The following is a 27,232-nucleotide window of genomic DNA, read 5'->3' as shown; positions in this document are numbered from 1 at the left end:
GCTATCCTTTGCCTGGAAGCTTCCGAGGGTCTTCCTGAGCCGCGGAAGACGCTGGCCTAAGAAAAAGCCTTCGGGTTCCGAATCAGAGGAAGAGGAGCAGGTGGGACATGGGCAGGACGCGTCCTCCTTGGGATCATGGGGAGTCTCCAGGCGTTCTAGCTCCCGCCCACTCTGGGTTTCCAGGCTGGAGCTGGAGGTTGCGGCGGGAAATTCTGTCCGGGAGGTGAACACGGCGTTTAACGAGACGTGGTCCTTTCTTTCAGTTGGGTCTGGACTTCCCTCCCCTGTTCCGGACCGGGTCAGAAAGGCTCTTCTCAGATCCCGAAGTGCTCTGCACAAGCCTGGCGCAGCAACCCACTGAAGATAGCGGGGTTGGGCGCAGGCTCCTGCCCCGCCCCGGGCCGTGCGCGCAGCCGCCGCCGCGAGTCCTCCCCAGGGGCCCCCGCCTCTCCCTGCTCCGTCCACCAGCCGGCGGCCGCGTCCCCCGCCCGGGAGCGAGTCCGGCGCCGCAGCCCCGACCGCGGCGCAGGGTGGGTTCGGGAGGCCCTTGGAGCGCTCCGGCCAGGGACGCGCGGTGAGAGCTGCGGGCCCCGAAGCTCGGGTCTGGGGGTTGCGGTGGGAGGACGGGGGCGCTGCTGGAGGAATGGGACGGCGTGGAACTGGGGCGAGGGTCCCGCCCAGGAGAACCCCCTCCTCAACCCAGCCCAAGCCACCACTCCCTCCCGCATTGATCTGCACCTACTCTTCCCTTACCAAGGGACGCCCGCCCTTCCAGTGTCCCCGCCTGGCTCAAGCCCGCATCTGAGTAGCGGCTCTCAAAGCAACTGGGGCAGTAGGGGCTGCCCCCCGACAGGGCATAATGTCCCCCGCGGAGGGGCCCAGCGCAGCGCTGGCAGCAGAAGTGATTCTCGTGCCAGCGCCGTCCCTCTGCCTCTGTGCAGCGCCGGGAGAAGATCAACTGGGAGAGGGAGAGGGAAATAGTCCATTCATTCATTCACCCATTAATTCATCCAATAACCACGCCTTATACCTAGTTAACGCTAAAGCACGTCCACAGACATTTCCATTTGATCTACTTCGTCACTCTTAGACCTATGTGGGCTGATTGGCTTAGCCAGGATCCCCAGCTAGCAGGTGGCAGAGTCAGAAGTTCAACCCTGGGCTCCTGGACTCCCAACCCAGGGCTGGGCCTTGCCTCTTATGCTGACATTAAGGGTCTTTCTAGCATGATTAAGCACAGCATTGAGCATCACACATGCTGAGATGAATATCCAAGACATTCATTCCCTGCTCCAGAGAAATCTCTTGAGTCCAAAAATTTTGAGGGACTCTGCTTGTGATGGGGGGGGGGGGCACAGATAAAGGCAGTGGGTCTCACATGACCAGAACTCAAGTGAAAACCTCCGTTGGATGGTCTGGCTGGTTCCTAGTTCTCCCTACCCCACCCTGCAATACTGGGTCAAGCTACAGCCCATAGAGTATCTGTCTCCTTACATCCAGTTATTTTGGGCTTTGGGCAGTATCCCCCTCCTCTCCCTCCCCTCAGTGTTATACCTGGTCACAAGCTGGGCATCGTGGCCGCAGCAACTCAGCATGATGACGACCACAGTAGAGATGCCCTTCATGGTAGAAGTAGATGAGGTTTACCAGGGCCTGGCCACAGGCCTGGCAAGTGAAGCAAGGCCCGTGCCAGCAGCACTGCTCGCCTGCTGGGGCTGCAAACACGCTGTACTCTCCAGGCTTCAGCTGCTCCCTGCACTGCCAGGTGGAGACACTGGGCGGGTCACAGTCACAGTCTGAACCAACCTTCCAGCTTTCCTTCTGGCTTCCATTGCAATCCCAACCTAACTTGTTTTATGCCCTGGCAGGCCCACCCCCTCTGCAGTCTCCACCAAGAACTCCCAGACTTGGTTTCCCTTTGTCCCTAAGGTTTGCTAAATTGCCCATCCCTAAGTCCTGTCTCCTCAGAGTCCCAGAAGCTAGCCCCTTCTGTAGAAGTGAGAGGGCAAGGAGTGGAGAAAGGAAAAGGATTGGGGAAGGGGAACTCCATACCTTCTCACAGGTGTGTCCTTCAAGCTGGGGAGTTACCAGGTGGGCCACCCCTTGTCCTAGGGCCTTCTGCTTCCGCTGGACACAGAAGAGCCGAAACTCAGCCAGTTCATCCTCCCCAAGGGCCAGGCAGTAACGTTCCTACAGAGACAGGCCTCTACTATGACTGGGACAGCCCCAGCAGGCAGGACTAAGGTTCAACTAGAGAATTCTAGAAGGCTTAATTGCTGGGTATGATAGAGCTAGAACCTCAGGAAATAGCATAGATGCACTGAAAAGAGGGAAAAACGATTAAGAAAGTCCACCACTGTCTCACCCTGTTCTCTCCCAGAAAGGTAATAACTCAGGGCCTGACAGCCCCATACCCTGTCACCACATATCTAGGTCCTTGCTCCCAAAGAGCTACAGCTCGGCATCATTTCCTGTTCTTGTGTTTTCTCTATTTCATATGCTTCTGTCTTGCCTCCCAATTGAACTGTAAGCCTTTAAGCTGGGCACATGTAGGACCTCAATAAATACTAAACCACCATGCTCTCTACATTTGTACATTCCATTATTGGTTTCAAAAATTGTTCATGTCCATTTTCTCATTTGCTTTTGAACTAAGCATTGTGGAAGACATGGCAGATGTTATTGTACCCATTATGTAGATGGGAAACTCAGGCTGCAGGGTAATGACTCCCCCCACCCCCCGCCATAGTAGAAGAGCTTTACTTCCCACAGCAAGTAAAGGGGGAGAGAAAAAAGGAGAGAGACAAACAGAAGGGGAGGTGGAAAAAGAAAACTCACATCACTGTCCTGTGGAGGGAGCTGCTGCAGGAGGGTCTGAAGCCCAGGCCAGTTGGGGACATGATTGGTGTCCTGATGAGGTATGCCCAAGCTCAGGAGTGCAGGACCCTGAGGGAAGACAGCAAAAGAGGAGAGTGGAGCTAGGTCTTATTCTTCCTTTCCCCCTTTCTTCCTCCTCAATGCCATCTCCTCCAACCTAGAGCAGCTTCTAAGCAAACCCCTTACACTAGGATATTCCTTCCAGATACTCAATGCACAAGGACACAGGTCACTTCTGCATCTGTAATCTGTCTTTAGGGAGCCCCCCAAAAGCTTCCCTTCTTGTACTTGAAGCCACCCGCTTTACTCCTTGAGGCCAAAGCCCTCAGGTTGGCTTTGACTACCCAAGCCCTAGGAGAAGTAGTATATATTCATGGGAATGAGTTTATCCACGTCCTGAGGGGCTGTAAAGAAAGGAATTCCTGAAGAGGGAAAAGGGCCACAAGAAGTTAGCCATAAGAGAAACTGCCTCCCACTTGATGGAGAAAGGAGGAGGTCCAAAGGACAGAGAGCATGTTGGTCTCAGGAAAGGCAATACTCTTACTACCTGAGCAGAGGTATCCTCAGGGTCCTCTTCTGGCAGGTGGCCTGAGTCATCTGAGTTGGCCGAAGGACCTAACTCCCTGGGGATGGGACTGTCCTCTTGGTGGAGCCAGCCAGAGTTCAGCATTGACATTGGTGGCAAGATCTACCCCAAAACAATAAGAGCCACCTCCATTCATTGGGCCCTTATAGTATGCTAGGCAGTGCTGAGTGCTTACAAGCATTATCTCATTCAATCTTGCCAACAACCAGGTGACTTAGGTGGTATTGTTGTCCCCATTTTATATATGGCCAAGCAGAGGATCAGTGAACATGAATGGTATACCCAAGGTCAAACAGGTAGATAAGTGGCAGAGCCAGATTTCAAGGCAAGGCCTTTCAGCTTGAGTTTCTTTTTTTTTTTTTTTAAAGAGAGTGAGAGAGGGGAGAGAGAGAGAGAGAGAATTTTTAATATTTATTTTTCAGTTCTCGGCGGACACAACATCTTTGTTGGTATGTGGTGCTGAGGATCGAACCCGGGCCGCACGCATGCCAGGCGAGTGCGCTACCGCTTGAGCCACATCCCCAGCCCTCAGCTTGAGTTTCTGAAGTTCAACTTCTGGAGTCTCCCAAGATTGGGTGGAAGGGAAAAGGAGTCCCACAGTGGGAGGAGAGGGCATTTTGCTTTTTTGGTGAGCCCATGGGCACCCCAAAACAACCGAATGCTCTCCATTTCTCCATAAACCCATGTCCCTCTCAGCTCATCTAGTCTATAAGCTCTGTAGGACAGAGGAAAACGTTGTGCTTTTATTTATAGCAGCTATTTATTTCTTGTTTTCTTTATTTTTCTTTTGCAGTGCTGGGAACTGAACCCAGGGCCTTGCCCATGCTAGGCAAGTGCTCTACCACTGAGCTACATCCTCAGCCTTTATGGCAGCAATTTCATTGGATAATCTTAATACATTTCTTTAGACTTCCTTAGCAAGTCCTGATGTGACTGCAGTATCTTGATGGTGAAAAGAATCTACTGAAGTATAATAGAGATGGGCCCTGCCTTCAAAGAATTCATAGGCTAGTGGTGAAACCAGACCGAATGGGACCAGAACGCTGGGCACATCACACACACTGGGGAAAAAATTACCATTACCACAGCAGCCAGTGTGCAGTGGTACAGGCTGTGATCCCAGCTATTCAGAAGGCTAAAGCAGGAGAACCACAAGTTCGAGGCCAACCTTGGCAACTTAGCAAGACCCTGTCTCAATATAAAAAAAAGGGTAGGGACGTAGCTCAGTGGTAAAGTGCCCCTGAGTTCAGTGGAGCTGGTGGTGGGGAGGATTACCATAGTCAGTTTTTTGTTTACTCTGTGCCAGGGACAATTTTAGGATTTTACATAATATAGTCCATCCCCACAATAATCCTATAAAACAGTTTCTTTTGTCCCATTTTACAGCTGAAACAAACTTTAATATGTCCAAGGTCACACTAGAAAGCTAAAGGAAGCTTTAGGAGGAGGTGGCCTCAGAGCTGGATGGAGTCTAACAGCAGCTGGGAATAGGGGGGTAAATATTAAATCTCTGGCCTCTTTTAAGACATGACTTTGGAGTTGGGCCCAGGTTTGGACCATAACAGTTATCAGTGCTTCCCAGGCCTGAATCCTCCTCAGCCCTGTTTCAAATGTCCTGTGCCACCCTTCCCTTCTTTCTGGCTCCACACCCACCTGCTTCCTTCCTGTTCTGTCCTCAGGTCAGGCAGATTTCCTGTAGAAGACAGCCAGGATGGACTATTCAAACTGGGAGCCAGGAGTAGCAACTTCCCCTAACAGCACTGACCCTGCTCTAGATAGCAAGAAGGGGGACATATGGGACCCCAGAAGGGGATTTGCACTTTCTTCTAGGTTAGCTAATAACTGAAGTTTAGCACGGAATTGTCCGAATTTAGAAACAGCGCTCAGATCTTTGTCTCTCACTCTTCCCCCACCTCTACCCAGAGCAGCCTAACTTACCTCCACCTAGCACTGGACCCACCTTACTAACATGCCATATTTCCCCTCCCTCCTCTCCCCAGATGAGGGACAGGGTTGAACCGCCGCCTCCCCGCAGGTGGAACCACGCTCAGGGAGTATAGAAATCCCCAACCCACGCCTGCCTAGAAGGGCAGAGTCCGACAGGCTCTAGGGGTTGGCGAGCAGGAGGGAAGGGGTTTCCCCTGGACAGTTGGGGGAAAAGGGGCGGGGAGTGTCCGGTACCACCAAGTGCCCTCTTAATAGATCCCAAAGTTTTTCTAGGACTTTATGGGGCCCACCCGCAGAGAGGGGATATGGGGTGGTGTGGTTTCCAAGTCTGCTCGGGCTCCTTGTCTGGCTAGTAGCCTAGGGAAGGGGACCGGGACTCCGCCGGGGCCTCACCGCAGCTTCCCGCCGGTGTCCGCGCTGTTCTGGACAGACCCGCCGTCGGTCCCGCCCCTAGCCCCGCCCCCCGCCTCTGCCAGCGGGGTCGGTGCGGCCCTTCCTCCCCCGCTTCCCCAGCGGTCCTCCCCCGCCCGCCCGGTCCGGCTGGTGGAGAGGGGCGCCACGGGGAGGGGGGACTTAAGAAGAGCATTCGTGGGATCCCAGGGTGGAGACAGAGCAGGCTGCCCTGCCCTCGCCAGGCGTGGGCTTTGCGCCGGGACTCCGCCCAGGTTCTTAGCCGCGCGGAGAAAGAAAGCGCACAACGGAGTCTGCAGCCTCTGCCCCCCGGAGGGTCCCAGGTCCCCTCAGACCTCCCCTCTGGCCCCAACCCTACCCCTCTCGGTGTGCTTCCCTCCCGTTCCCGTCTTCTTGTCCCCGTTGGTCCCCCCGCCGTTTTTCCTCTCCTCAGCCCTCTAGGGTCCCGCTCTTCTCCCTTTTTTTCCCTCGGACCTTCTCCCCTATCAGCCCCGCCTCCGCTTCAGGCCCCGCCCCGCTCCCGCCAGGGTTCCCAGCCGCTGACCGGGAGCGCCCTCTGGCGTCTGCGTATGCTCCCTGTTCCCGACTGCAAAGTCCTCCAAAGGGACCTTCTAGGCTGTGCGCCGGTCGCCCCCGCTCGGGTCCGCCCGCCCGCAGCGTCTCGTTGGTGCTGCTGGTGACCTCCGACCCCGCGGCCGCGGGGCGGGGCGGGGCGGGGAGGCCTTAGCTCCGGGCGGGCGGCGGTTACTGCAGCGGGACCCGGGAGCGGGGCCCGGCGCCGCCCGGGCCGAGGGGCGATGTGAGTCGGGGCGCGGCGGGGCGGGGACGAGGCGGCTCTACAGAGGCCGCATCGCGCCGCGCCGCAGTCTCCGCTCCCTCCCTAGGAAGCCCCGGGCAAGCGGGCGGTGGAGTCCCCAGGGCTGGGGGCGGGGATCCAGGCACGGTGCGCGGCCCCGACCTTCCCATTCCTTGCGGGTCCCTAGAAATAACCCCTTGACAACCCTGCTGCCAAATCTGCCTCTTACTCCCCAGACCCTACCCCCTCCCCCTCCCCCGTCACACCTCGCATCTCCTGTAGCCCTCAAAACCCTTTGATCACTTTACGAATCCCCTGAAACGCGCACAGACCCACCGTTCTGAATGTCCCCAGATGCTTCCAAGTCCCTGAAATTTCTCAGATCGAGCCTTCATATCTTCTGTTTTCTTTGCACCATGCTCAAATCCAATTCTTGCCCACGTCCCTCCTTTGCATGCATGCATTTTAGTCACCATAACCCCATCTAACTCCAGTCCCCACTCCATACCTATCCTAGATGGGAGCCCCCTCCCCCATCCTTCCCGCCCAATGGAATCTCCCCTCAATGGGTTATCTAATGATATGTCCAAACATCATCTGATGGAAAAGATGGAGACAGGAAAAGTACAACCCTTCCCCCACTTGCACCCCCGTAGTCTTGGTTTCACACACAATCCTCACTCCCTCTGATAGCTTAAGCTCCAATGTTTTCCCAGGAATCTATCTTTATGCTGTGCACATCCCCTTTGGCCTGCTTCCTCCTTCCTCCCAGAGAATAAACCACACTAAGAGGGTGGGGGTCCTTTTACCTAGGAGCAGTGCAAAGATGCAGGGCACTGTGTCCCTGGGAAATACTTTTTCTAGAGGGGGCGGGTGTGGGGATTTTGAGAGTCCTCAGAGTCTTAGTTTGTTGACTTTTCTACCTGGGGTGCATATGCTCTCAAATTTGGCTTGTTAATATTTTTGTTAAAATTGGACTTTTCAGAGTTTGGGGAACAGAAAGTCAGTCCAGCTTCAAAATGTGCGATTGAAGAAGCTTGTCCTGGAAGAGGAAACTGTCCATTTTAGTGATGTTGGTCTTACATACTTACCTCTAGAAGTTATTGAAGCTATGAGTGCCACAGTTTTCTAATGTTTCCCCTAAAAACTAAGGCCTCGAGTAGGAGTTGGGGATGGGGTAGTGGGGAATTGACTTGACAGTCTCCCAGATATTTGGTAGCAACAAAACAGACTATGATATTGGTTTCCTGAATCTTAAGCCAGTGCTATTTCTAGTACATTATAATGTACTTTTTAAGAAAGTTCTTTGTAGAGTTAAAATTCTTTGTAAAAGTAAGGCCTTGTTTTGGGTGTTGCTTGTAATAGCACTGACAGGGGAATATAAACCTGGAGGTCTTGGAACATCTTGGGTGTCTCAGACTTCAAATTGATGCCAGAGGAGTCTCTCCCTCTCTGAGCCTATGGGGCTTAGAATTTGTGGTTCCATGATCTTTATAGGTGTTTCTGTCCCATTGGGATCTAGAACAGATGTCCAGATGGAATGGATGATAACAGTTCAGTTTCATTATCAGTTGGGATGAGGATAGGAGTTTTCCATTAATCTCTGTTTTCTGTGGTCTCTGTTTTCTATGCTAGGTGAGCCCCAGGTGTGACCCAGAGGGATCCAGGTGTCTTCTCTGCAGGCTGTTTGCCATGATACCCCACCAAGGACAGGGGGAATAAAGTGGGAATCCTTCCCCATGCTCCTCCCATGGTCAGCTCCCCAATGGCCTGGGTGAGGTAAGAGCTGCATATGGAAGTCAGTTTCCTGGAGTTTCCCAAGTTGGGAGGAATAGAGAGTACAGATCATTGGGTTGTTCAAGTCTTTGTATATCCTGCAGTTTTAGAAGGATAGTTGATCCAGTCAGCTCATTCTTGCAGCAAATTGTAACCTCTTGAAACTTCTAGTTAGAATTGGTCCCTGGGTTTCTTATTTCCTTAGGTCACTCAAACCTGGTGGTATCCTCTCCATCCTAGAATAGGCCTCACTGTTATGATATATTTTCTAAGTGCCAGAATCCTGGAGGGAAAAGCTAAATAGTAAGGTCTCTGGTCTCCCCTTTGGTCAGTGGGGAGCAAAGCCAGCATTTTGTTTCTGTTTTGCAGTGTTGGGGATGGACCCTGGGTCCCAGTGCAGACGAAGCACACACTACCACTGAACTATAGCCCCAGAATATTTTTAAATGGAGAAGTATTCAATCAAGGTTATAAAAATTGTGTTGTTTAAAACCTTAAGTTTTTCAAATGTGTCTTTATGATTGTAGTGTCACAATTTATTTGAAGAAAACACCCACAAGAAAATTTTCAGGTGGATGTTGGGATAGTAGTGAAGGAGGAAAGAACTTAGATGAAGTCAAAGAGGGCCTTGGGTTGGCACCCTTACTCTCGAGACAGGTCACTTCTGGGCTCCGATCATATCAATACTTTTTCTGCAGCCCAGGTCTTTCTTCCCTACCTTTCCATGGGTCAAAATCCTGCATATTTCCTAAGGTCCAGGTTGAATGTTGTACTTCTGAAAAGCTTTTTCCACCGCCCCCCCCCCACCATTAGCATGAACCCTTAACACATTTTAACTCAATGTTTATCCAAAGTCTATCCAGCCCTGAATTGAGAGTAAATTCTTTTGAGGTCTGTGTCATACAGTCTCTTGGACAGAGCAGGTGGTCACAGTGAGGTGATTCTGCCAAGTTTCCAGAGCAGGGCTTTTTGGAGCTGCTGCTGGTGATCTGCTTATCTCTTATATTTTTCTCTAGGGTGGGCTGGCTGCTCTGACACCATGGGGAGCTGCTGTAGCTGCTTGAACAGAGACAGCGTCCCAGGCAACCACCCTACCAAGTTCAAGGTACCTAGAGCCATCTCCTCCCTTGAGTTCCTGATGGTCTCTTGGGCTGAGGCCCTGTGCAGTCACCTCAACCTATCTATGGAAAGTGAAATGGCAGCCTGAGGTTATGGGCTTAAATCTTCTCCCATTTACAGCCTCTAAGGTGGCCTGATTAATAAAAAGGCCCAGGCCATTGTCATTTTTCGCTCTTCTTGGTACTATTAAGATTATGTTTAAGACAGGCATCTTGGCATATGCCTGTAATCTCAGGAGGATTCCAAGTTCAAGGCTAGCCTCAGCAATTTAGCAAAGCCATAAGCAACTTAGTGAGACCCTGTCTCAAAAAGTAAAAGAGCTGGAGATGTGGCTCAGTGGTTATGTGCCTCTGGATTCAATCCCTGGTACAAAAAGAAAAAAAAAAAAACTTGAGCAACAAAGATGTACCACTCTGATAACTTTGAAATTAATATTTATGTTTTTAGAGTTCTATTATTTTGAGAAAAATAATAGGTGATTGATATAATATTCGTTAATATTATTGATGATACTATTATTACTACTATTAGTAGTGATATTTAATATGTAAAGTTAATGATAACAAATTATCTAATAAGCTCTAGATTATGATTTCCAATCTATTTTAATGCACCTGTGTCAATTTCATGGTAATATTTGCAGAATAGGAAACTTGGGACTTAATGGGTTAAGTAATGCTTAGCACATGATAAGCCTTGTATCAGTTTGCTGTTTGCCTTTTGAAGCTAAAGCCAAACTCCCTTGGGCCAAGGTCCCCTGACCCCTCCCTGAAGGGGGCGCCTCCTCCCCACACTGGGACATTTTGGGGCATGTTGAAGCATGTTTCTCTGCCTACCAGAGGAGGGAGCCCTTAGCAAGGTCACACAGTTGGGGAAGTAGAGGCAGTATGTATTTCTTCTGCCTTTGGCTTGATATTCCTGACATCTTAAGAATTTGAACTTACAGTTTAACCCTTTCATTATAAATGTCTGGCCTTTGGATATCAAGCCGTGGACTCTCCGGGATTATTTAACCCTGGTCATCTAACCACTGACCTTGGGGGTCAACTATTTCCCTATTCTCTCTGTTCAGATGACATAACTAAGTCCCATAGAGGAGGGGGTTGCCCACATAATTGCCATGTGCCCACCTCTGTTTGTATATCCCCAGTGACTGTGGCATTCAGACATTGTCTGGGTGGAGTTAGGTAATACCCTGAAATCTCCCAACTCCTGCCTGAAACTGCATCCTGGTGGCTCAGGGTCCTGCACACTCTTTTTTTTTTTAGTTCTCGGCGGACACAACATCTTTGTTTGTATGTGGTGCTGAGGATCGAACCCGGGCCGCACGCATGCCAGGCGAGCGCGCTACCGCTTGAGCCACATCCCCAGCCCATGCACACTCTTGTTGGACTCACTCATTGACCTTTCTGTCCCCTCCCCTCCAGGTGACCAATGTGGATGATGAGGGGGTAGAATTGGGCTCAGGGGTGATGGAGCTGACACAGAGTGAGCTGGTGCTGCACCTGCAGCGGAGGGAAGCTGTCCGCTGGCCCTACCTCTGCCTGCGACGCTATGGCTATGACTCTAACCTCTTCTCCTTTGAGAGTGGCCGCAGATGTCAGACAGGCCAGGGTGAGTACCAGCCCTGCCCATTCCCCAGGACAGGGGCTTGAGCACCTGGGGATGGAAGATACAGCACCAGAGACTGTTGGGAAGTTTGTTGTAGAATTTGAGAATGGTCTTTAACATCCAACTTAGCCATCAGACTTGACAGGTGTTGTCAAAAAAGGAGAAGAGTCTTAGCCAAAGGTACACAGCACTTTGTTACAGAACTATGTGAACTTCCAGGCCACTGTTCTATCTCTTTGGTCATTGAGTTTCCATTTCGTTCAGTATTTGTAATAATATCTGTTGCACTGCCTGTGGGAAAGAGTCAGTGCTCCCAGGTCAGAGCCTTCCTAGTAAAAGCAAATGACTCTCCCCTCTATTACTGCAGTTACAAGGTTCCTTCTTACCTCTAAGTAGAAACAGTTTTTTCTAAGCTTCCAGGTCATACATTCTGGACCCTATAAGTAATGAAAGACACGTCAGTTAGGAGACTGGCTCCTGTGGGCATGAGTGGCTTGGGAATGATATCTGGGGAGTTGGGACACTTGGGTCTCTACTGGACATATTAACCCTCAGGAGGTTCACCTGTGAGCAGTGGAGTGTAATGTATTCTCTTTCCCCTCTCTCCCTGCAGCCAGAGACCAGGAGGTGATAGACCATGAGGTCAAGGTTAGAGCCAGCCATGACTCTTTGAAGGAGTTGCATGGACTGGGTTTATGTATAGGATCCATATATAATGCTGCAAAGAGTCCTACATGGGACTGGGTTAAATGCAGGTTGGGATTATAACTTCAGAAATGGGATGATCAAATTTCTCCACTGAGGTGACCAACAGGATGGTGAAAGTCATATTTGCTGGAGGAGCCTTCCTCTCCATGCACCTCACCCTTGGAGCTCATAGACAGAGGCAGGCATCACTGAATGAGCAGAGGAAGGGACAGGAGAAGTTTCCTGTTCCTAGGGAGGTTTGCTCTTCATTTGGCATCCTAGAGAGTCTGCCCTAACCCTCAACACAGGGTTCTTCCAAAACTCTAGGCTTTCCCAGTCTTTTCCAACCCAGATTAATTTTGCCAGAATAGCCTATTTTCTTCCTCTCTCTCTTTTCTGCAAACTACAATTGTCCTACACTGTGCCTTGTGTTGATAGTAATATCATAATATAATAGTAATTATTGTCCATACCCTAGCCTAATTGTATTTATCTTTGCTGTGGATATGTATACACACACACACACACACACACACACACACACACACACACTAACCCCAAGTAGCCTGCCTCTAGTCTCAGGTCCCACTGTTGCAGAATCCAGGCTGGCCCAACACCAAGGTGATCTCTCTACTCCCTGAGACCCTGGACAGAGTCTGTGTTGGAGTTGGAAGGGCAGTGAGCCGGCTGCATCTGGGAGCCACACAACTGCCTTGTCAGACCTGCCTTTAACTCTGCAGCTCTGCATCTTTTTTCCCTCCCTCCCTCCCTTCCTTCCTTCACAGATAATGTGAGTATAGGGCACAGGATACCTTGGGCCCAGCCCCTCCAATAGCCCTGAGGTTCTAGAGTGCATCTGGGAAGAATGATCAGGGCAAGAAGAGGTATTTCCAGGTCTCTGCAGCCCTGGGACTGGAGTTCAGGGACTTTCCCTGTACTTGGTGTGTCTGTGGAGCTCTTCAGCCCTGGAGTCAAAGGAGCCGTCGTTTCTTCCTCTCCTTCTCCAGGGATATTTGCCTTCAAGTGCTCTCGAGCTGAGGAAATCTTCAACCTCCTCCAGGAGCTGATGCAGTGCAACAGCATCAGTGTGCTGGAGGAGCCAATCATCATCACCCGCAACAGCCACCCCGCTGAGCTCGACCTCCCTCGGGCCCCCCAGCAGCCCAATGGTGAGGAGACCCCCCATTCTGGGACCCCAATGTACACACACAAAGCACAGGCCCGGGAAGCACGAGACTGGGAGGCATGAGTCAGGCTGACAGGCGGGGGGGACAGCTGGGCGAGCCAGCCTTCCAGGACAGTTGTCCATCATTAGAACCACGCTTGAGGATGGATAAGTCCTGGGCTGGACCAATCAGGTGACTCAAGTTGAGGCTGTGGAGTCCTGGGCCTTGTATTGACTAATGGTTGAGGAACAGACAGGAAGACTTTGGGTTTCCATGGAGACGGCAGTCTGGAGCTTTTTGCTTGCTTCCTTCTGTCTGCTGGGTCACACATCTACCCCTCTGGCTGCCACTGCAGGCATCTCTAGCTGTGATTCTCCTGGAGGGTTCCCATGGCTTCTGCTTTCAGTCACTGAGTCTGGACCACGCACCTGCTTGCCTCTTGGTACTCCCTGAGCTGACCTGAGGATGGAAAGCGGGGAAAGAAAGGATAGAAAACAGTCTGTTTTGGAGGAGCTTCCTGGAGCCCGCCAGCAGAGCTGTGAGGCTAAGGGGAAGTGCACGGGCAACAGGTGTGGCTTAGGTGGTTCAGGAAGGCTATAACGGAGAAAGTGGGGGTCGACTTCAGACTGACCTCTGAGGGGCAGGGCAGGATTTGAGGAGCAAAGAGAAGGTGAAAGGCCATGCAGGCTGACAGTGTAGTGGACTGATTCCTCCCCTGGGACACATATATGCAGTTACAAGTGGCTGTCAAGAGGTTTAAGTATCCTCACCTGGGCTTGCCTCCCCTGGGCCCAGCTCTAGGCTACACTGTCTCCAGCTTCTCCAATGGCTTTCCTGGCTGCCCTGGAGAGGGCCCACGATTCTCTGTTCCCCAGCGGCCATCAACAAGCAGCCTGCGACACTTTTCGCTTGGGGAAGAGTCCACCCACGCCCTCATCGCCCCCGATGAGCAGGTGAGCATGCAGCTGGCCAGCCCCTGCCCTGTTGGTCTGGGTGGGGACAGGAGATAGGAAATATGGTCACCTCCTCCCAGGAAGGATCATGTGAAGGGGGCTAAAATTGATGGGATTCCTTCCTGTCCCCACAAGAGAGGGAGTGTCTCTGGAAGGTTTGGAAGATGAGGAGAGAGGAGACTCCAGCTTTTTTCCCCTGTGCCTCTTTTGTCTTCCCCCATCTGTTCTGTCCTTTCCTTCCTCCTGACCCTTGGACCCTCCTGTCTCACTTGGATTCTTTCCCCACAGTCCCACACCTATGTCAACACACCTGCCAGTGAAGATGACCACCGCAGGAGCCGGCACTGCCTGCAGCCTCTGCCTGAGGGCCGGGCACCCTTCCCCTCACAGGCCCAGGGCCCCGACCAGCGGGACCCGCAGGTGTTCTTGCAGCCGGGCCAGGTGAAGTTTGTGTTGGGCCCCACTCCTGCTCGGCGGCACATGATGAAGTGCCAGGGCCTCTGCCCCAGCCTGCATGACCCTCCCCACCACAACAATAACAATGAGGGTTCTTCTGAGTGCCCGGCCCAGCCCAAATGCACCTACGAGAATGTCAGTGGGGGGCTGCGGAGAGGTGGTGGCTGGAGACTGAGCCCAGAGGAGCCAGGCTGGAGTGGCCTGGCCCACCGCAGGGCTGCCCTGCTGCACTATGAGAACCTGCCCCCACTGCCCCCTGTGTGGGAGAGCCAAGCCCAGCAACTGGGTGGGGAGGCTGGGGACGATGGGGACTCAAGGGATGGGCTCACACCCTCCTCCAACGGCTTCCCTGATGGTGAGGAGGACGAGACCCCACTGCAGAAGCCCACCAGCACCCGGGCTGCCACCCGCAGCCACAGCAGCTTCCCTGTGCCACTGACCCGCCGCCGTGGCTCCCCAAGGGTCTTCAACTTTGATTTCCGCCGGCCAGGCCCCGAACCCCCAAGGCAGCTCAACTACATCCAGGTGGAGCTCAAGGGCTGGGGCGGAGACCGCTCCAAAGGGTCCCAGAACCCCTCAGTTCCCCAAGCCCCAGTGCCCATCACCCACCCTGCCCGCAGCTCAGACTCCTATGCCGTGATTGACCTCAAGAAGACTGTGGCCATGTCCAACCTGCAGAGGGCTCTGCCCAGGGACGATGGCACTGCCAGGAAGACCCGGCACAATAGCACTGACCTGCCTCTGTAGATGGCCCCATCCTCCACCCATGCCCACCGTGGTCTGGCCTGTATCTCTCTCCCATCCTGTGACCCACCCAGCCTGGGCTCAGGGCTGCTTGGCAGAAGGCACTGAGGTGGAGCCAGAAGCTTCCCAGAGTGGGCTGAAGTCCCCACAGATGTCAGCCACTGAGTCTTCTGGTCCCCAGGCTGGAGAGAGGAGAAGGTGACTGGGCAAGGAGGAGCCGCAGCGTGAACTGTGAAGGGTCCTGTGATGGTGTCTCACACCTCCCCTCCCATCCATTTGTCTTGTCTGTCAGCTGTCTGTGTGTGTTTTTTGGTTGGAATTTTGAAACATTTTGTACCTGTTGATTTTATTTATCAGTTTATTTTTCTATTTATTGTTTTAAATGTAATTTAACATATTTATTATTAATATAATTATTTTTAAATTCTGGCTCAATGGGTAATAACTCTTTTCTGGTAGGGGCTGGGCTGGGCATAGGACAGGCCCAACAGGTAGGGGCTTCATTCTGGGAAGTTTGGGGTGGTTGTGGTTTTTGTAACAATTCTATGATCATTTCTTTTTCTTTAGAAAGCCCTGGCCCAGAACCTGGAGTTGGCAGAAGTGCATGCTTTGTTAAAGTGAGAGGATGACTGGGGTTCTAGATGCAGAAAGGAGACCTGTGAGGAAGACTGCCCCAAGGAGATAAGATTTGTGCCCTCTGAGACTGACAGTGGGCTGAGCAAATGTAGTGGGGGTTGAGAGTATACAGATTCCCCTGCTCTGGGACCCTTCTGGGCAGGCCTCAGGGGATTGTTCTCTTACTCTCAACACATTTGGCCCAAAAGGTGGGTCCTGGGACCTCCTTAACCATGCCCAGCATGGCTGAGCCCAGTCCACAACTTTGAAACAGGACCTTTACTGTAATAGCCCAGAAACAGCAAAAGGAAAATAAGTGTGATGTATAACTAGGTGTCTGACTTGCAAAGAGGCTTTCCCAGAGAGCCACCCCTAGGATGACCTACAGAGGGCCTCCACCTTACATCTGGGGCCTCCACCTTACATCTGGGGCCTCCAGTGGAGCCCCTGCCTGGGCTGGGATTGGACCAGGCCTGTGGCAGGAGCCCCTTTCTCCCCTCAGACTGCTCTTTTGGCTTCCTCTTACCGAGTCCTCCCTTCCTCCAAGATGCCATTTCTAACCCCCGCAGTTAAACTAAAGGAACTCCAGTTTCTGTGGAAAGACCCAGCGAAAAGTGAGAGTGGGCTTGACCAAGATTAGGGACAGTTCTGTGTCGTCATTGTCCTTTGGAGTGAACAAACCTGTCCTCTTCCTCACTGAGGTAATGGGCCAGGGCGGGGCTCATCCCTCCATTTCCTGCCCAGCCTGCTGTCCGGAACACCGCTGCCTAGGCCTCGTTTCCTGGTGGTTCCCCCCTGTATGGGGATTGGACTGACCAGACCATCCTGACCTTGGGTGTCGTGTGCTGTTAGTGAAATGGGCAAAGAGGACTGCCCACAACAGGATTATGAAGAGTCCCTTCAAGTGGGGCCCAGCAGGGAACCTTTCTCCCTTTCCAATCTTTCTTCCCTGAACTGGGAAGATGTCCGCTATTAGCTGTGCCTTTTTCACAGTGCTGTAGGACAGTGCCGCTCTCTACAGTTTCCCCAGGCAGCTCAACTCTGCTCTTTTGATATTCTTGAACACTTACCTCTGTTCTTCCTGTGGCCTGGATGATGGCCACAAACAGGAGAGTCAAGGCAGGACCAGGTCTAGGGGGCCTAGGCATGTTTGTAAGTCATGGGTCTTTGTAGGCTCCCCCTTACTTGTGGACCGACACTGTCACGGGGTAGACATGGGCTGGCTTCAGTCAAGAGACCAAGTTGTGGCCCTAACTAGCCCACTCCCTCTGCTGTCTTAAGCATTTGGTTACCCCAAGTGGACCTCGGTTTTTGTACTTGGAATACAAGGAACTGGTTTGAGGTAGCCAATAAGAAGAACACAACACCACTTTGAAAGTGGACAGCCAACTAGGTGCTGGTGGTGCACACTGGATCCTAATGGCTTGGGAGGCTGAAATAGGAGGATTGCAAATTCAAAACCAGCCTCAGTAACTTTTTTTTTTTAATTTTTAATATTTATTTTTTTAGTTGTGGTTGGACACAATACCTCTCTCTTTTGTTTATTTATTTTTATATGGTGCTGAGGATCGAACCCAGGGCCTTGTCGTTGCGAGTTGAGTGCTCTACCGCTGAGCCACAACCACAGCCCCTAGCCTCAGTAACTTAGTGAGGCCCTGTCTCAAAATAAAAGAAAGAAAAGAAAAAAAGAGTGGGTTGGGGATGTAGCTCAGTGGTAAATCACTCCTGAGTTAAATCTCCAGTACCAAAAAAAAAAAAAAAAAAAAAAGAAAGAAAGTGGACAGACACATCTGATTATATTAAGGATCCAGCTGTTGCTGAGGAAAAAACAACCAGTAGTCCCAACTCTTGGGACCCCCCACCCCCAGTTTTCAGGCTCACTATTCTTCCGTTCAGAACACTCAGGGACCATTAATTATCCTCATCCTTGAGCCCCAGAGCCTGTTCTGTCCCCTGAGGGTCCCCTCAACCAAGACATCACTGTTGAACATATCTGTGAGGCTTGGGGGATCTAAGAGTCCCCAGAATTGGCTTCCAGCACAGTGTAACCCCAACCCTCCCTTTCCCTTCCCCTGGTCACTGCCTCCGACCCTGGAGGTCTACTGTAGGAATTTTCCTTTCAGCTGGAGGGCAGGCTGTGAGTGGACAGCCTTCCTGGCAGGAAGGGGCGGGTGGGCGCCATGCCCCTGTGTTTGAGGCCTGCGGACCTCAGGGCGTGGTGTGCAGATGGAATCAGACATTGCAGTCCAAAGATCATCACCAACATTGGTGCATGTTTGCTGAGTGCTCCCTTCTCTTCTTTAGAAACAGGCTCTGCCCACCCCCTGGGCTGCCCTCAGGAAAGAACAGGATCCTGCATCCTGTCTGGGAGTGACATTTCAGGTCAGACCAGGAGGGGCCCTCCCAAGCCCACCCCTGTGTGATTAATAGTAGTACTTAGCTTGGGTGTAAACACAGGCGGCTTTTCACAGGGCTGCATGGGCCATTCATCTCTGTCAGGACTTACTGGGCAGGATGGTTATCACCTCTTACAGAGAGGAAACAGCCAGGAGGTGAAGCAACTGGCCTGGGGCCATGAAGTTAATTAGCGGCTTGCACTGGCGCTGGATGTCAGTTGTGGGTCCACCCACCCTACCCTGCTCCCAGAAGCCCCTGTGCCACTGTGTATCCTCAGAGAATGGCTCCTGTTCTGTGGATGGGTGGGGCTGGGACAGGTGTGTGGGAAGACTTGACCTTGCCTGCCCTTCTTCCTTTCCTGCCAGGAGGCTCCTCAGCCTCGTGGGAGGCTCTGCCAGGTCAGGTCATGTCTTGAAACCCTGAGTTCTGAGGTTCTCTGACTGATGTCTTTGAAAAGGGAATCCTACTCAGAGGATGGGGAGGGGTTGTGATGAGGGACCTCTGGGCTTCCAGAAAAATCATGGAGGACTGAGGTGGAGGGAAAGATGGGCAAAAGTGAGCAGGGCCTATATGGACAGTTTCATAGAGCCCAGGAGAGAATCCTAGAGCTCGCAGGCTGCTAAACCGGGACCCATCTAGGGATGCCTTCAACTGTTCATGGAGATGTTTATCCAGTCTGCTCACACACTTCTAAGGACTTCTGAGCTCACTACCTCAGAAGCCCTCTCTACACTCTGGTCTTAAGAAATAACTACGCCTCCTCCCAACAGGTACTAATATTGCTTCTGGATCTGTACTCGACCAAGTCTAGCCTCCCGACCAAGAGGCTGGCCTTGAAATGTGGTGGAATCACATGACCATGTGCATCCACTAACAGCTTGACCTGCTTGTCCTTCAGTTTCCTCATCTGTCACAAAGGGATAATAACTGTCCCTCCCTCATAGAATTGTGAGGGTCACGTAAGAGACTGTCCACCCAGCAGGAGTCATGGTGACTGGCCCATACTAAGTACCCCAAAATGACAGATGTTATTCTCACCTGGACTTGGTTCTTTCCAACACACCCAGATGTTCACCTCTTTTCAGTACCCAGACCTGGCCTTTAACTGCCTTCAGCCCAGCACCTCCTTTGCTTTAGGTGTAATATTTTTGCTAATGCAGCCTGAATTAACGTTTGCTTTATTGGCCTTCCTGGCTCTTGGGATCTTAAACCTGGCCTGAAACCACCAGGTCTTTTCCACATAAACACTTGCAGCATTCCTTGCTCCCAAGCCCTCTAATGTTAGGGTCCTTTGGTTTGTGAAAGTCAGAAGAGTCCAATTTTCCAGGTGACATTTCTTCTGGGCAGCCCAGGTCTGTCCTGGAGTTTAGAGGCTCCAGCTCTTATGTATGTGGACATGAAGGGGTGGGAGAACGGGGATGGGAGATGCGGGTGTCAGGGAGAAGACGCTGGGGAGAACGTGGATCAGGAGGGTTCTTCTATGCTACCTGGATCCCTCCGTCTTGGCTTCTAGAAGCTTTGCTCTGTACACGGGTGGTTGGTCAAAGTCTCCCTGCTCCCTGTGGTATCCTCCTGGCCTCTGGCCTTGCTCACCAGCCAGACTCCTCTCTGGGCTCACTTTCCCTGGAGATGGACATTTCCAGCAGAGCTGCCGGTGGAGAAAGCCTAGGAGGTCAGGAGCCGGAGCAGGAGCTTCATTCCCTTTCCGGGTAGTTGTGAGATGTCATTTCACTGATTGCTCAAAGATCATTAGTTTAATGACAGCTTGGGGGTGGGTCAAGGGTCGTGGCCAGGGCCGTACCTGCTGACTAACCAGGGGGCTTCCTCAGCTGGTTGCCTCTCCCTTTGCTTTACCCCTTTGGCTGGGAAGGTGTGGTCCCTTGGGGTCCCTCTCGTTCCCTCTGGTGTTCCTGGGATTAAAGGACCCAGGGAACATATCAACATATTGATGTGGGGGCGGGGGGAATGGTGGCAGTGTACTCAAGTACAGTGGCCTTGATCTCACAAGTAAACATTTGGACACAGCGGGGCCCAGATAACAACATCTGGGGTTGTGTGGGCTGTGTCCTGAAAAGGCCCCTGCTCCCCAAAGCTTTCAAACTAGAGAAACAAAGCTCATGAAAGATAGGCGTGATCACTCAGGGACCTCAGGCAGATGGCTCGACCTCTCTGAACCTGTTTCTTCATCTCTCAAGGGGAACCAATGATCTTATCTCATAGTGTTGTCATGAGTTAAATGAGAAAATTCACCTAAAGCACTCAGGGGTACTTGACACAGCCTGAGCTGAGCTTTGTCATGTTGTCACAGCAGCAGCAGCTGATGTAGGGACATTTCCAGAAGGAAGTAGACCATGAAGATGAAGATTTGGAGCAGGCAAGGGGACTGTGGGCCTAGCTATTTGTTTAAAGGGGAAAGACTGTATTACTGCCAGGCGTCAGCCATGCCTGCAATCCCAACAGCTCAGGAGGCTAAGGCAGGAGGATTGTGAGTTCAAAGCCAACCTCAGCAACTTAGCGAGTCCCTAAGCAACTCAGTGAGACCCTGTCTTTAAATAAAATATAAAAAGGGCTGGGGATGTGGCTCAGTGGTTAAGCGTCCCTGGTACCAATCCCCAGTACCCCCCCCCAAAAAAAAAAAAAAAAAAAAGACTGGGCTACTGGGAACAGAGGAGCAGATGGGGAGAGGGGTGTGAAGAGTAGGTTGGGGTGGGCGGGGAAGGTAGGAGCCACTACCCTTGGGGACAATGGAGGAGCTCTATGTGACCGCCAGGTCAGGCTGTGGACTGTGAGGAGGTTTGGGGTGCAGACAGGAGAGGGTGTGCACACATTCCCTCACTCCACAAATACTTACTGAGCACCTGCTAAGGTGCCAGGTACTGTGCTGGGGACCCAGCAGTGGCAGGAAGAGATCAGGCCCCTGCCCTCATGAACTTACATCCTATTGAGCGTGAGACAATTGAATAGCAAATAGCCAACAGTCGAGATCAGGAAAGAGAGAACTTCGAATGAAGAAGGGACAATGGGGCGGTAGGGACAGAACATCAAGGAAGACCTCTGGGGGAGGTGACACTGGAACAGATGAGATTTGAATGCTAAGACAAAGGCAGCCTGAACAGCCAGGGAAGGGCGTCCCAAGCAAAGGGTGTGCTTTGGCCCTGGCGGGGACAAGTGCTCCAGGGTTTCAAAGGAAGCAAAAGAGCCCAAGGAGACCAGGGCAGCTGTGTGGGGTGAGCGGGGCAGAGGGCTGGAGGTGAGGGCATGGGAGGATCCAGGTTTCAGGTCCTGTGAGGCAGAGTGGCAAGTGGACTTTATTTTAAGGGCAATAGGATGCTATTGGAAGGTTCTGAGCAGACAAGATCTGATTTACATTGTTTTTTTTTTTGTTTTGTTTTATTTTGTACCAGGGATTGATCCCAGGGTGGTGCTTAACCACTGAGCCACATCCCCAGTCCTTTTTATTTTATTTTTTATTTTGAAACAAGTTGCTAAGTTACTTAGGGCCTTGCTAAGTTACTAAGACTGGCCTTGAACTTGAGATCCTCCTTCTTCAGCCTCCCCAGCTGCTGGGATTACAGGTGTGCACCCCAGCACCCAATCTGTTTTGCTATTTTGAGACGAGGTCTTGTATGTCACCCAGTCTGGCCTTAAATTCAGTATCCTCCTGGCCAGCCTTCTGAGTAGCTAGAATTATAGGTGTAATTCTGACTTAGGTTTTAACTGGGTGGCTCTAGCTGCTGTGTAGAAATGGAGGGGGGGTGGGGAGTGAGGAGAGTGGCACCCAAGAGGGAGACTTCTGGGAGGGGCTATGAACTGAATGTTTGTGTTCCTCCCCAAATTCCAAATTCAAGTAGAGATTCTGAACCCCACTGAGTCAGTAGGATCCCTCCTGGGTGGGATTAGCACCCTGCTGTCCATTATGTGAGGATGGAAGGAGAAGACAAACCAGGAAGTGGGTCTTCACCAGACACCAGGTTGGATGGCCCCTGGACCTCAGACTTCCTAACCTCCAGGACTGTGAAAAATACATGCTTATTGTTTCAGCTCCCAGATTTTGGGTCTATTCTGGTGGTAAACTCAGAAGGCCACTGATGTCATTCCTTTGACATCAATGACACCAACAGATGTCATTCCTTTGCTGTGGAGGGCCAGGGTATGAGAAAAGGAACAGAGGGATTGAGGAGGGCTCTGAGGTTTGGGGTCTGACAACTGAAAGAACCAGGAAGGGAAAGGAACGTGGCGGGAGGAGGGACAGATTCAAGCTGGAGGCCCCTTGACACTGTGAACCATCCCTGGAGGCAGAGGCTAAAGAGCAGGGGCATCATGTACCACTGACTTGGAGCTGAGGGCCCTAAGGGTTCTCTCATGCTGGACAGCAGCCCAGGCCATGTGGAGACCTCACCTCACTATTGTGCCCACAATTTGGCCTCTGTTGTCTGCTGGGACATAGATGCTGAGCCCCCATCATACACCTCTGAGAGATGAGGTCAAGCTGTGGACAGGAGAGCAAATTAATGTCCAGAGTAGGCCAAGGACAAGTCAGCCCAGAGAGCCTGGTGAGTGAGAGATGGACTCACTGAAGAGCAAGCCATTGAAGCCTTGGGCCTGGTACTAGGTCATGGTGGTACATTCTGCAAAGGAACAAAGACGAGACCCTCAGAGATCCTCATGGACCCTCAGGATCACAGCCTTAGCTGCTTGGAGTCTGTGAAATATCAGAAGATGTTCCCTGGACTTGGCAGGAAGCAGAACCACATTTGGCCACTTTCCAAATACCCTCAGAATCTGCAAAAGGGGAGCTTCAAGGAGGAAATCTCGCTGTACAACAGGCAGGTGGAGCCAGGCCCTCCAGATATCAGATGTCAGGGAGTGTTAGTGTAGCTGACCAGACCTTCAAGGGCATCCCTTGGGAGGCTGACACCCCCTGCTCCCTATCCTGGGCCCCTGGGCCTCATCTTGTCCCAGGTGTCTCATAAGAGTATCCCTGAGCACAGGAAGAGCCCTAGCAGAAGGCAGCCACTCACGGGTACACCTCCTCAGAACCCAAACTGGAGGGCTGGGATCTAGGTGGGGCTGCCCTGGCTCCTGGGCCTGGGCTGTAGCCATATTCAGTTGAGGATGAATTAGCAGCCATTGGGGTAGAAGAGGGGAAGGCTGAGCCTGGAGCCTCCTGAGCTCATTATCAGTGTTTGGTTTGGAACTTTTGGATCAGACCTGATTCCTGCTCCTTATCCAGGCCCTCGTGATTACATTCTTGGGTCTTTGATGTGCCCGAGCCTGACACAGGACTCTTACCTCCTTGCTACCCCAGCATACCCCATTCCTCCATCCAAGGAGACCCAGTCTGGGCTCACGCCCAGCTCAGTCCAAATAACTCCTTCCCGTGGCCTCTCTGGCTTACGCTGCCTCATGCGGGCCTCTATGAAGCCCTAGCCCTTGCATGGTTTCATGGGCACACTGGGCATAGGAACACGGGTTCTGGGACCCTCCTGGCAGGCCCGGGTCCTTAAAGGGGAAGACTGGTCAACAACAGGAGGGAGTCTCTGCAAATTCCCAGCCCCCACTGCCCATTGGGTCACACTCTGGAGCAGAAATGGAGGAAGTCTGAGCAGGTCCACAGGTGACCCATGATGGGCCAGCCTGATGTCATTTATCTTGGGCTGAAGTTCCACTGTCCTCATTCCTGTCTTGGGAAATACAGTCGCCATATAGCTGCTCTCCCTGATCCCACTCAGTCACACAGGTGAGTGGCGGTCCTGGGCTGCCACTCTGTGACGGCCCAGGGGAGCAAGGATCCCAGAGACTTGAGCAAGCCTTTTCATCTCCTCCAGTGGGGAGGAAGAAATGGGGATGGATGAGGACAACAGGGAGGACTTCCTCATCACCACCTTGCTTAGAGGAAGGTGTGGCTGTGTCCTGCGCATAGGAGCCTCCCTGGGGAGTGTAGGAGCTCGTGCGCATACACAGGCTGCATGTGAGCATGTGCCCCTGCATGCAGGTGCCTGTGTGTGTGCATGTTAGTGTGTGTGCAAGGTGGGAGTGTGGGGCCCTCTGAGCACTTCGCTCACCAGCCAGGATGCTTTCGGGCACACTTGGGCCTCAAGGCCTCAGCTCTGGGAGGAGGCTCCGCAGCCACTGCAGGCTGCAGGGCTCTCTCAGTCCTGTGTTCCGGCTTCACTGGTCCCACTGTTTAGTCTTCCTACCTCAGGTTCTTTGTATGTGCTGTTCTACCTGCCAAAATGGTCTTACCAACCTGACCCATATTCATCATTCAGAACTTAGCAATGGGTCACATTATCTCCCTCCCACAACTGATAAAAATTCCTGAAGCTCAGAGAGGCCAAGGAACTTGCTTACTGTCACAACTAGCCAGGGTGGACTGGGATTTGAGCCCAGGCTCCTCTGACATCAGAGCTAAGGTTCTTTCCTTAACACAGTGAGATTCATCTGCTCCATGCCTCCAGGTCTGTGTGGGTAGCCAGCTGCCTTGTGGCTTCTAGCACACATACCTGCCCTTGGAGAGTGGCTGGCCCATTCGGCTTCTTGGTGACGCCTTCCTGAGGGTCTATAATTGCATCTAGGATCTAGGCCTCAACAGGGTGGACCTGGCCACTGCCTGGTTTTCTGGCTCTGCCTCTCTCCCTGTTGGGAGCCAGCCTGACCCTCCGCGGGTCACAGAAGCTGGGAGTCCATGTTCTGTGTTCATTGCAGTCAAATCTGGCTGATCAGGGCAGAGAACGAGGAGACCTCAAATAATTGACATTTAGTAGGCTCTGGCTTTGGGGACAAAACAGGTAGTTGACTAAGTCAGATCAGTTTCATGTAAATGTCCACTCGATATAGGTCAAGGGGTCCCAAAGTGAAGTTATTCAAACACCAACCTCTTGCTCTTTGCACTGTGTGTGGCCACTAAAGTCCCCTAATGTGGGAGAGAGCATGTTGAGCACAGTACCGTCCCTGGAAGTGAGGGACAGTGACTAGGGAGGAAGTCCAGAGCAACTGACTGGATCAGATGTGTGGACAGAGCCTCAGATGCAGAGTGCTCCTCGTGGCGTGAGAACTGACTTGCCAAGACTGTGAGGTGGAGAGGGCCACCCCTGGGCAATGTCCTGGCAGGACAACAGGTGAGTGTGCCTGGCCGGACTAGGAGACTGCCCCTGGCAATGTAAGAGTCTGCCAGGGGTCCAGCACCGGGGAGAAGGCAGGAGGAGCCATCTAAGGCCTGGAGGTTCCTGGGCCCTTGGGGCCTGTGGCTCTCCCTGTCCTATGGTGGCCAGCTGAGGAGACCTGCTTCCAGAAGGCAGTATGTGGGTGCAGTTCCTCTGGGAGAAGCCCTTCTCTGGCCTCATTCCATGAAATCAAGGTATGTTTTTATATATTTGTGCTAAAATGTATTGTAATAAATGTGTGGCTATTGGAAGAAAAAAAGGTTTTGTCTTTATTTCACTGAGTTTCCTCTGCCATGACGGGTAGTGTCATCATGGTGAATGTGAGGAGCCCCAAGGGCAGGGATGGCCTCCTTCTTTGCCTTTAGGAGTCTCTGAGGACAGGTGTTTCTTTCTTCTCTTCCTATTCCTTATCTTTCTCCTCTCCCTTCTTATTCTTGTAAAATGTCATTTTTAAAACTTTTAAATGAAGTATAATACTCATAAAGATGACTTATCAGTAGTACAGCACACTGGCTTCTCATGAGCCAGATCACAGGTCATTGAATCAAAACCAGAATGCTGTCAGTGCTCACCTAAGGTCCTTTAGCCTTTTCCTCCCCTGCCCCAGCCCCTGCCTAATCTGAAGACCCAGACTCAGCTGACAGCCAGGGCTGCGGGCAGGCATGGCCGTGGGCAGGGCCTCACTGGGTTGGACAGCAGTGCTGCAGGCACAGATGGTTATCCCTTTTGACACACCAGCACACACAGGGTGGAAAAGGGCAAGAGGCCGTCAAGGTCAAAGAAGCCTCAAGTGGTGGAGATGGGTCTTCTAAGTCAAGTTCCTCCCATGTCACACTCAAGTCCTTCCATATGTGCTGAGAGGGCTCAGCAAAGAGAAGTAGGCTCCATGTGTCATCAGAAATCAATCTGTGTGCACATCTCTGACACTGTCCGGGAACACCCTTCATTCTTCTGGGGGCATATTTATTCTGAGTACTTTTGTCCATACCCTTCAAAATGCTCCCTGAGGAAGCCTCCGAGTTCTTGCATGATCGTACCTGCTGCCCACGTCTGATGGGCCAGGCCTGGGTGCCTGTAAGATGAATCTGTCTGACAACTGTTTTTTTCCCTCTTCTTTCCCTCCATTTATCCTTCCCTCCCTCCCTCCTTTTCTTCTTTCTTTCCTTCCTTCCCTCTCTCATTCCTTCCTTCTCTTCCTCCTCTTTCTTTCTTTCTTTTTTGTGGTACTGAGGATTTAATCCAAGATGCTCTAGCACTGAGCTACACCCCCAGCACTTTTGATTTTGGAGCAGGGTGTCCCTAAGTTGCCAGGCTGACCTTGAATTTGCAATTTGCAATCCTCCTTGCCTCCTCCCAAGTCACTGGGAATTGCCCAACTCAGAGAAATTCCTTAGGAAATGAAAACAGAAAACTAAGATGCTATTGGTCAGTTCCATGGGGAAAGCCAGCCTACACACACACACACACACACACACACACACACACACACACACACACGGTGGGGGTAAATGGCATCCAGACACAGAGAAATGGGCTAGCGGGGTACACCAGAAACTAGCTGATCCTGAGGCTCCACCCCCACCCTCCCCTTCCTGCAGCTGAGTTGCTCTGCTTCTTGTCCCTCCATCCACCCACTGCACCCTCTTTCTACCAAGGCTAGACATGCAAGCAACTGTCTGCAAGCAAGGGTAGGTTAATCAACAGATCAGAGGAAAAGCAACCAGTCTTTCTATTTATGTATTATACACACAGGGATTTATTTCTGGATATTTGATATACAGTTAAAATTAACTCCTCTATAGAAGGAGATAAGTTAAACTATCTGTGGAATTGTCAGGAGGGTTTTGTGATTCAACAAGTACAACGCACCCTGCCCAGCGCAGCCTCAGGGATGGGATATTTTGGCAGGGAGTGGGGAGGAGCCC

At 51.9% G+C, this 27,232-nt stretch overlaps 2 protein-coding genes across 5 annotated transcripts; one reads left to right on the top strand and one right to left on the bottom strand.

The window, feature by feature from the left end:
* Positions 1-104: 104 nt before the first annotated feature.
* PRICKLE4 (prickle planar cell polarity protein 4) lies at positions 105-6,230 on the bottom strand. Its single transcript, XM_081295502.1, has 8 exons — positions 5,804-6,230; positions 5,117-5,156; positions 3,425-3,565; positions 2,839-2,946; positions 2,053-2,190; positions 1,555-1,758; positions 743-958; positions 105-284 (listed from the first exon to the last, which is right to left on the bottom strand). The coding sequence occupies exons 3-8, from the start codon at positions 3,551-3,553 to the stop codon at positions 237-239; spliced, it is 843 nt and encodes a 280-aa protein (XP_081151628.1). The 5' UTR covers positions 3,554-3,565; positions 5,117-5,156; positions 5,804-6,230; the 3' UTR covers positions 105-236.
* Positions 6,231-6,517: 287 nt separating this feature from the next.
* FRS3 (fibroblast growth factor receptor substrate 3) lies at positions 6,518-15,488 on the top strand. Of its 4 annotated transcripts, XM_081295492.1 has the most exons (8): positions 6,518-6,620; positions 8,253-8,396; positions 8,763-8,860; positions 9,410-9,498; positions 10,940-11,126; positions 12,818-12,979; positions 13,772-13,929; positions 14,218-15,488. In XM_081295492.1, exons 2-8 carry the CDS (start codon positions 8,368-8,370, stop codon positions 15,130-15,132), a joined length of 1,638 nt encoding a protein of 545 aa, XP_081151618.1. In that variant the 5' UTR covers positions 6,518-6,620; positions 8,253-8,367; the 3' UTR covers positions 15,133-15,488. The 4 variants fall into 4 exon arrangements, with proteins under 4 accessions (XP_081151618.1, XP_081151620.1, XP_081151619.1 ...); XM_081295494.1 differs by lacking the exon at positions 8,763-8,860 and having other exon boundaries at positions 8,253-8,391; XM_081295493.1 differs by lacking the exon at positions 8,763-8,860.
* The last annotated feature ends 11,744 nt before the right edge of the window (positions 15,489-27,232 follow it).

This window comes from Spermophilus citellus (genome assembly GCF_964194105.1).
Source record: "Spermophilus citellus genome assembly, chromosome: 5".
Taxonomy (NCBI): domain Eukaryota; kingdom Metazoa; phylum Chordata; class Mammalia; order Rodentia; family Sciuridae; genus Spermophilus; species Spermophilus citellus.
Note: the sequence above shows the minus strand (reverse complement) of the source record. Positions and strands in the feature narration are given on the sequence as shown.